Source organism: Crocodylus porosus, unplaced genomic scaffold, assembly GCF_001723895.1.
Source record: "Crocodylus porosus isolate Cpor-Errol unplaced genomic scaffold, CroPor_comp1, whole genome shotgun sequence".
NCBI classification, from domain to species: domain Eukaryota; kingdom Metazoa; phylum Chordata; order Crocodylia; family Crocodylidae; genus Crocodylus; species Crocodylus porosus.
The window spans coordinates 34,328,030-34,337,528 of record NW_017728951.1 but is presented as its reverse complement, the minus strand read 5'-3'; the positions used below and the strand labels follow the sequence as shown (position 1 = coordinate 34,337,528).

The 9,499-nt window shown below is 41.0% G+C and overlaps 1 protein-coding gene across 4 annotated transcripts in view; it reads right to left on the bottom strand.

Annotated features, from left to right (window-relative positions):
* Nucleotides 1-258: 258 nt before the first annotated feature.
* CUNH10orf128 (chromosome unknown C10orf128 homolog) overlaps nt 259-9,499 on the bottom strand; it is a 39,640-nt gene continuing 30,399 nt past the window's right edge. For 2 of the 4 annotated variants that reach the window (XM_019555646.1, XM_019555647.1), the window contains 2 exons: nt 4,884-4,910; nt 259-1,333 (listed from right to left, as the gene is read on the bottom strand). In XM_019555646.1, the coding sequence (XP_019411191.1) occupies nt 1,291-1,333; nt 4,884-4,910 (70 nt within the window). In that variant the 3' untranslated portion in view covers nt 259-1,290. Of the gene's footprint in view, nt 1,334-4,543; nt 4,911-9,499 lie in introns of those variants that run through there. The other 2 variants (XM_019555649.1, XM_019555648.1) reach the window with 2 other exon arrangements.

The following is a 9,499-nucleotide window of genomic DNA, read 5'->3' as shown; positions in this document are numbered from 1 at the left end:
ACATCATTGTTTAAATTGTGGATGCCTTTAACCTCTGTATCTCGTACCATAAAGCCCTGATCAGTTTTTGGGGTCAGCTATAGAACTAAAGGAGGACATTTAGGTTGGAACTAGTCCTAGCAAGTGCTCCCTGAATGTCAGGGAAATGATACTTTATTGAAAATACATCCTATTTTAAGCATAAAGCACCAGAAGTTTTTCTTGCATGTTATGGCAATGGAAATACCTGAGATCTGAAAGGATTCATGCAAAACAACAAATGGTTCAAATAAAATTTTATTACAATGTTTATAACAAGTGGCACATATATTTAAGAACAAACATGGATAAACTCCTTTCTATATAATATCTAATAGCTTAGTTAATTTGAGATCTCACGTCTAAACACTCAGCTTTTGCAGGATGAGGCTGCTGTTTGAAAATTAAACCTGAAGCAAAATTTTGCAAATGGTCCCTGCATTTTCAAAGGTTTAAGCCAAACCTCTGATTTCTTTCCTTGTCAAGTATCTTTAAAGTGCTTGAACTTCGATCCAGAAAAAAAGTTTTATGAAAAATAAATTTGCTAAAAATGGTGTTGGCAGCTGGTGGAAGGGAGGACTCTTTATGATTTTGGATTGAACTGTGCAAATGGGGGTGGGGTTTAAAATGTCAAAACATTTTGTTTCAAGGTTTCCAAAACTAAATGTTTCATCTTAGAAATCAAGAAAAACCGTGAAAGAATAAGCAAAACAGCTTCTTTTGCATTGAGTGAAATGTTGCAGCATGGCATAAAACAATTCTGCCTTTTTGTCTGTTTCACTGTAAAACCAGAAAATTTTCTGTTTTGGTTTCATCCAGGATTTATATTTTTCCTGTTTTTTCTGTTTGCTGTCAACATGAAAAGTTCAACTTTTTTGCTTACTTGTACTTGAAATCTGAATTTTGCAAGCTGAGCCCATCTCTAGTTTTGGATCACCCTTTAGTTCATTGTTTTACAAATACATCTTATACCTATTACAGCCATATATGAAAGCTGCTTTGAACAAAGTTCATCTCTTGTATTTCCATTATACATTTCCTTTAGACATCTGCTATTTACGAGCACAGCATTTTCTGAGTGCAAATGATCTTCAGTAGATCACACAACAAAGTCTTTCCTGAAATCAGTTACTCCCTCCAATTTTTTAAGTAACTGAATTTGTACCTGATGAGAAAGCAACAAAAGTCCACGAACAAAAGCCTTCCATTGAGTAATAGAATAGGCACAGCAGTATGTGACTTTCTGCCTGAATGCACCCCATTTCAAAACAGTTAGAGATCATTTGTATTTTCTGTTTTCGGTAAGGTGGCTTCTCTGAAAAAGAAAAAACGTTACAGACAAACGAAACTTCATTTCTCTCCCTTCCCCTGGAATGATTGAGAGCAACATCCTAATGTTAGAGCTAAAGAAATAATTTTTAGAATGCCAAGTATATTTTTTTAATTGCAGGAAATCTATGACATTATTTTAATAAGAACTGATGAGCTTCAGCTACAATCATGAAGTTTCTGACACGTAACCATTGTTTTTCTGGACCTCTCCTCAAAACTGTCTTGGTGTTACTAAGTATTCAGGTTGCAGCTATATTGGTCTAGAGGCAAAAGGAATCAGAACTCATGGTAGAGGTGATATCATTTATTAGACCAACTAGATTTTTGCAAAAAAAATTCTTTAATTGCAAGCTAGGAGAACAAACGTTTCCCCTATGCCTGAAGAAAGGTGCTTGTGCTGGAAAGCTTGCAATTAAAGGGGTCTTTTTCGCAAAAATCTAGTTGGTTTAATAAAAGATATCACCTCTGCCACGAGTTCTGATTCCTTTTGCTGTTATCAAGTTAACTTTGACATGGATATCCCAACTTGTGGACTTAGCTGTGAAAATAACTGACTTGCAAATGCTATTTCCAGCTGCAAGGAGAAGTCAACTAAAGGCAAATCTAGCATTTCTTAGTGCATGTAGCTCGGAGAACTGAGCACAAACATTGTTGGGATGGGAGATAAGAAATCATGTAACTTAAGCTTATTAATGAAACTGACTTGATATATGGGCTGATGTCAAGTTACTGCTGCACCTTAGTTTCTCCTTCAAGTTGGGGATAATAATACCGATCACCTTTCTTTGGAGGGGTTGTGAGGCTTAGCTAATGTTTGTAGAACACTCGAAAATGTAAAATGCTGGGAGTGTTGTTTCAGTGGGATTTTATTGCTTTAGAGGTCTTTGTTCTGATTTTCAAAAATGAAATTAACTCCTTAATCAATTTAGCACCTAAAATTATAAAGATCATTTCCAGCATCTGAAACAGTTCTGGTTTTCACATTTATATTTCTAAGGAAAGACCAGGATCCCTACATGCATTCTGATAATAAAAGATAGCAGCACTTGCTTACATTTTTAGATTTTAAATTATTTTATTTTTCGTATTGTAGTTGTTCTTAATGATCTTAGTCAGGATCAGAACCTGTGGTATTCACAAAGAGTGAAAAAAAAGACCTGCCCCCAAAAGTTAACTGTCTAGGATCCTGCAAACAGTTATGTATATGCTTAAATTTAAGCTCATCTAAAGGCTAGTGTTTGCAGCATAAGGGCTTCATTTATAAGAAAGCTTGAGTAGTGTATGAAACAAACAGAAGAGGAGAAAGGGGTGCACAAAATTAACAGATAAGAAGGAAGATATTACATTATAAGCAGCTCACCACCTCTGCAGCCATTTTTAGTTGGTAGTGCTTTATAGGCATTACAGCATGGGAAGGATTTAAAGAAAGATAAGGTAGATGGACTTCTGGATTTGTTTCTCACTGGTTTTACACACTTTTGGAACAATAATGCAAAGGTGAAATCTGCTTTTTGATTCCCATGGTATTTTAACTTTATAAAATAGGTTGTGCTTCATATTTATTTCATAATGTTGGCCTTCAGCATAAAGACATACTTATCTTTTTAAGTTACACAGGAAAGTAGGATTATGTGTGTGTGTGTCAGCTGTTTACTTCTTATACTTAATTTTTGTGGATTCTAATTTTTCCAGAGATCATTCAAAATCCACCAATAATGTGTAGGCAAAATTTTCCAGAAGGAAAGTTTACGTAAAGCATTGGTCAGGGATGACCAATGCTTTATATGCCTATGTTATACTGTGTGTAGTTCCCGTGCTTCTGGACTTCACTGGTTGCCACATGGGCTCTGGAAGGAATTTTTTCCCTCCTGTAACTACACATGCCAGGGGTTTTCTTCATGTTTCTCAGAAGCATTGGGTGTTGGCTGCAGCCAACACTGAGGATTTTGATTGGGGGATGCCAGTGCTCCTGCTCCCATTAAAACATGATGGTTTCTGGATACAGGTTCTTGCCCCTTTGCTCAAATTTAGACTGATGACCACATTTAGGATCAGGAAGGAATTTTACCTCATGATCAGATTGGTACAGACTGTGGGGGTTTTGCCAACTTCTGTACTGGGGTGGGGGCTGGGGAGCACAGCCTTCTTCTTTGGATTTCTTGAGTGAATTTTAAAGAAACTTTTCAGCAGCTGGACCTTGGCCACTGTAGTCCCCCTTCTTTACCTGTGGCAGATTAGGATGCTATGTTTTGTGTTTGTATGACAGGAGTGGCTATGTAGTTTTAGTAATAGGTTAGACGGGGATTTGTGTGGGATGGTTTGAATAGGGAGAGCATTGGACTAGTTAACCTCCAGAGGTCCCATCCAGCCCTACTTTTCTATGATTCTATGAATATATGATTAGCATGTTAAATAGCCCATCTGTTACTGATCCACATCAGTGGATGACATGGCATAATAAAATTATTTTAGGCTTCTCTGTCTGCTTTCATCAAGGGATCAGAATGCACTTACAAACACTGAAACAAATAGCCTCACAATACTTCTCTGGAGAGAGGCAGTTAGCTATGTCAGTTTACCTCGCAGATCAGTGGTACTCAACCTATCCATCTCTGAGAGCTGGATCCAGCACAACGGGGCCAGTCTGTGGGTGACACATAGCATATGCTGACCTGATCCTCCATGCTGGATCTAGTGTGCAACAGCCTGCAGCACATGGGGCCACCTTATCTAGCTTGTGGGGCTCCTCACAGGTCCAGAAATTCGGGAGCAGAGGAGCAGTGTCAATGTTATTTGCTGCAGTTCCCAAAGCTATGGCAATGAATGCTGCTTCAACAGGGTATCTTGCCAAATTTCCAGACCTGGGGGGGGGGGCATGGGCTAGATCTTGCTTGCAGGTTAGAAGTTGAGCACCACTATTATAGACTAATTGAATTTTCCTGTGCATTAGGTAAGTAGTGCTGTATCTTGGTTTTACAGCTAGGGAAACTGAAGCACAGAAAGCTTCAGTGACTTGCCCTATGCCACACAAGATTTATCTACAAAAAAGAGGTGGTATGTCCTAGAACTGTGGTTTTCAACCTGTGGTCCGCAATCCCCTGGTAGTCCACAGACCATGTCTAAGGGGTCCACAAAAGATGACTATGATCAGTTAAAACTATGTGAATACCCACACTTGCAATTCAAAGGGGTCTGCACCTCCACTTGAGTGGGAAGGCAAGAGGGCTATGCTTGAACCCCTCGGTACTAGTTGCTGCAATGCAAAGGCCTCAGGGAATCTGTGGCAGACTCTGGGACAGAACATAGATCTCTAGACTCCAGTTATAGCTCTTAAGGTAGCTATCACCCTTTTTATTGTGTGTGTATCTGTGTGTCTTACAACTTTCTTTTTTTCTATTAGCAAACTATGCACAGTCTTAGAAATATCCCCTAGATTCTGTCTGACTCATGGTGCTGTAACACTCCGTATTACCCTACCATTTCTGTTTCATCAGACTGAGCTCTTCCCAAATTGTCCCTTCTGTGGAACATACCTGTTCCCACTTGATCCTTGCTGTGACCTGCAAAGTGCAACAAAGCCATACAAGAACTGTAAGTGTAACATTTATCAAAAACCATTTAAAGAATCAACACATTAAGAGTAGATAAAGACACCAAATCTTTTCTTCCCTTAATTTTATAATTTTTTTTGTTTCTCTTCAAACTTTCATTCATTTTTACTCCACCTAGTGTCAGTTGCAAGAAACTTGAATTCAGCATTTCCTTCAGCACTACTAAAGCATGTTTCAGACAACTACATTAAAAGATCTGAAGAGCTTTGGCAAGCAGAGTATATTTCTTGAGTAGTTTGCTTTTCACAATCGTTTTTCTGCTTCAAGCAGTTTTATTCTAAATTTTTTTTTTAATTTTTGTTTTTAGAAAACTGTACTGAAAGTTTCTGTTCCTGTAAAATCTAATTGCTATCAGAGTCTAAAGAAAGAAGCAAGGCCTGATTTGCTAATTCCTAGTATAAATTGAGAGTAGCTGCACTGGAGTCCATATAAGTAGGTCAGTATAAATTGGAGGAAGAGGAGAATCAAGCCCTTGGGAAGTTATTTCTATATGCCAACCTGGTACCAGTTTCTTCCATATGTACAGCATGTATACCATAAACAGACCCATTGGTTTCTGCAGAGCACTACTATGCTACAAGAATATTGGTGGCATTTAACCCACAATGCACTGCACTTCTACAACACCTTTCATCCTAGTGTTTTACAAGCAGCAGCTAGGCTTCACAAAAGACCTGTGGCCACAAATTTTATCAGTTCTGAGACTCCATACTACAAAAAAGTAACTTGTTCTAGGGTACAGAAGCTAATCACATATATGGGAATAGTGTTCAGGATTCTGCATTCAGTTACACTAGGGCATATCAGTTCATGGAGACAAATGCAGAAAATCATGTCAGTCTATTGGTCTTACCACTGAGTCTTTGCACTCTGATTTAGTCCAGGATACTGGGCAAGGTCAGATGACAGAGGCCAGAGTAACTCTTTTTAAGTCTTTAGAGGTTATAGCTCATAGTTGTTTTGCAATACAAAGCTTATAGGTTTATACGTGTATGTAGTTACTTTTATCAATGCATCTGCCTCTGTCGTTATCAGCTACAGCTGCAGCCCCTGGAGGTCCCCAGGACCCCAGGTAAGGCTTCTGGGGCCAGTCCCAAGGGCTGGCCCCAGCCTCCCCTACCCCACGCAGGGTAACGAATATGAGCCAGCACGAGTATGAATATGAGCTGGCAGTGCGATGCTGTAGCCAGCAGGGCAAGTAATACTCTGGCATGCATCAATCAGTGCATCTCCAGCAAAACCAAGCAGGTGATTCTTATGCTCTGTTCAGCACTGGTGAGACTGCAGCTGGAGTCCTGCATCCAGTTCTGGGCACTGCACTTTAACAAGGACATGGACAAGCTTGAGAAAGTCCAAAGAAGAGCCACCTGCATGATCAGAGTCTTACATGACAAGCCATACAAGGAAAGGCTGAGGGATCAGGGACTCTTCATCTTGAGGAAAAGAAGGCTGAGAGGGGACCTGGTAGCAGCTTACCACTACACTAGGGAAGTACATCAAGGGCTTGGTGAACAATTGTTTTCTGAGTGGAAAACCAGAAGTAAAGGCCACAAACTCCTGGAAGACTAATTCAGGCTCAACATCAGGAAAAGCTTCACAGTCAGGGTGTCCAGACTCATCCAGGGCTGGCCCATCCTAGCCTGCAAAACCTGCAGCCGCAGGAGGCCCTGCAGCCAAGGGGACCCCTGAATCTGGCTGCTTGCCACCCCGTCCTAAGTCCCCTCCTGCCACTGCCAGCTTCATGTCTAGCTGTTTGCCACCCCTCCCACTGCAGCCACAGCTACCACTGCCACTGGCTTCTTCAGTTGCTCACCACCCCCCACCTCCCTACCACTGCTGATGGCTTCTTCATGTCAGGGGGTCCCAAAACTATTTCTTGCAGGGGGCCCCAAAAAATTGTGGGTTGGTCCTGCCCTCATCCATGTAGATGTCCAGGCAGAGTGGCACTGGGCACTGTCCGCTAGCTCCCTGACCCATTTAAGAGCCATTGGGCTCTGGCTGGTGTGCTCTGCTTGGTGTCTCCCCTTGGAGCACTTGTTATTAACCTCTGAGACCCACTCCCATCCCTACTTGTATTTTTGTTGTCCTCTGGAATCTGTTAATTACACTTAGTGACTTCCTCTTAATTACAAGGGGTCTAGCAGTTTCTTTGTGGGCTCACACCCATGACTCTGTACATCAAATAGGCTTGTCTCTGACAGTGGTAGAAGTGGATGCTATACAAAGAAAGCATTGAACTAGACATATCTATAGTGATCTATTCGCTATTCAATACCCTGCCTGGCATTCACCATTTATTGGGTTAAAGATGCCAGAGGAAATATGTCCAACCATTCTGTTCAACAGACATTAATAGATCTATCATCCATGAATTTATCCAGTCCCTGTTTGAGCTTGGCCATGCTATCTGCCTTCACCATATCCTGTGGCAATGAATCTCACAAGTTAACTACATGTTGTGTAAAAAACAAAACAAAACAAGCGTGTACAAAAATTTAAATGAAACCATTGTTCCTTGCACCTCCATTGGCAAAATCTAGTCTGTCCCATTGGTTTTGCTCAGTTCTACCATATCTCATAAAACTCCTCCTCTGGTACCTGTTCCACTGTATGCACTTGAGGTTTTTGTGTTTTGGATCTGCAGTGATTAAAGTGGTTCTTCTTACCACAGTTATAACAGAATTATCAAATATAGCATGGTTGGAGCTATTTTGCCTTCCACACCTGCTGCATACCTGTCTGAAAACTCGCTCTCTCTCTCGCCAACAGAAAATTCCACCCTCTGAGATGGCTTCCTGCCAATGGAAAATTCTACCCTGTGAGGTGGATTTTTCTGGCCACCTCCTTTCATGCCTAATGCATGAACGACTCCTTTTATTGAATTCAGCTCTACAGCCTGGGACTTCACAGCTTCTGCTGCCCTATATATCTGGATAGTCTTTTGTAGGGATACAATAACCTTTCTTGTGACGCAGTGTCAGCAATGCCATAAATAATCCTCTGTCTAAGCCAGTGTTTCTCAACTTTTTTAGACTCAGTGCACCCCCTCAGTTGACTCAAGTACCCCTCCTTTTGTAAATCAAGCATCATCCCATTAAACGCCCCCCACTTATTTATTACAGTGCTAACCTCCTAAAGAGGCTGAGCAGCGGGTGCAGGGGAACAGCCAGGCAGGGATGGAGCCAGAGTTTGTGCTTATCTGTTTATTTTCTCACACCTGGCTTATCTCCTCACACCTTACAGCACTCTTCAAAGGATCTCAGGGCACCCAGAAGGGCAGGTGGAGGCTGCAATACTTCCATGCCTATTGTCCTGTTACTTAAACAATGGCTATACAGAGAGGGTGCAGGATAGATTTGCACCTTTTAGACTAACTAAATCAGAGATGCAGAGTATAAGCTTTTGTAAACCTGAGCTTATCTTATCAGGTTCTGTGAAATGACAGAAATTGTCTTCTATACAGAATGCTTACAGAGGCCTTTGTCTTTCCATATGGTTACATTGCGCCACTTGCTTTCAGTTTCCAATTTATTTTGTTTGAATCTCAGGTTTTTTTCCCAAGTTCTTTCTTAGTCACACTTTTGACACAACAGAGTGATTCCCCAGGCTACGCCCTGACTCAGGGACCATTTCCAAATTACCAGATTCTTCAATCTCCTTAGTAGTACGGAGCATCTCTAAATTATAATTTCTAACATTGCAGCTCTTCCTATGAGGCTGGACCATTGCCTCAAATGGGTGAAGATCAGAGCAGTAGAGAAGTGTCTGAAGCAAAAACTTAGGTCTTTCTAGGGCAGCAGCAACCATCTTACTGAGCCACAGACAGTCCAGCTTGTTCTGTTCCTCCTTGGACCTATGCATCTCTGTCTCTGGGATTTTTAGGGCCCAGCTTCAAAAAAGGGAACACTGGCTAATGCCTAACTTGTGCTAGGAAAACAGAAAGAGATATAGTTTTAAATCTCCTCTTGGGAAGAGGGAACCTAAATTTCCAGGCTGTTTGAGTGAATGCCTTCAAACTAGTGAGTCATTGCAGCTGAAATATAGGAAAGCCCTCTTCCAAACCATGGGTTTCTGGCTGGTTAAATTTTCATAGTATAAATTACAGCTATGCATCCAGTAGGGGCATACAGGTAGCTGTGCACCTGTCCAGCCAGCTTTATAGCCTTCTGTGCATGCTCAGCCTATATGTGCATTTTTACACATCCACAGTACAGGAGAAATAGAATGACTATTTTCAGGTAAGTGTCAAATCCAAGACACGTGTGGCTAGCAATTTACCGTTTGTATGTACAGAGGAAAACAGAATTTTATCCTAAGTGGCCTAAGGTATCTATGATTAAGCAATAAGGTATGTGAGTTAAGTTGCTTCCAATGCCCATATTGTCCAAACCGGTGATTTTTTCTCAATTTTTAGTGACTGCATTAATAGGAAGTGCAGCTGAACTACACTTAACTTTGCATTACTAAAGCTATATTCTGTTACACTCTCTGCAGCACAAGGCACATCTACACAAGTTGTTTATAGTGGAGCTGACTAA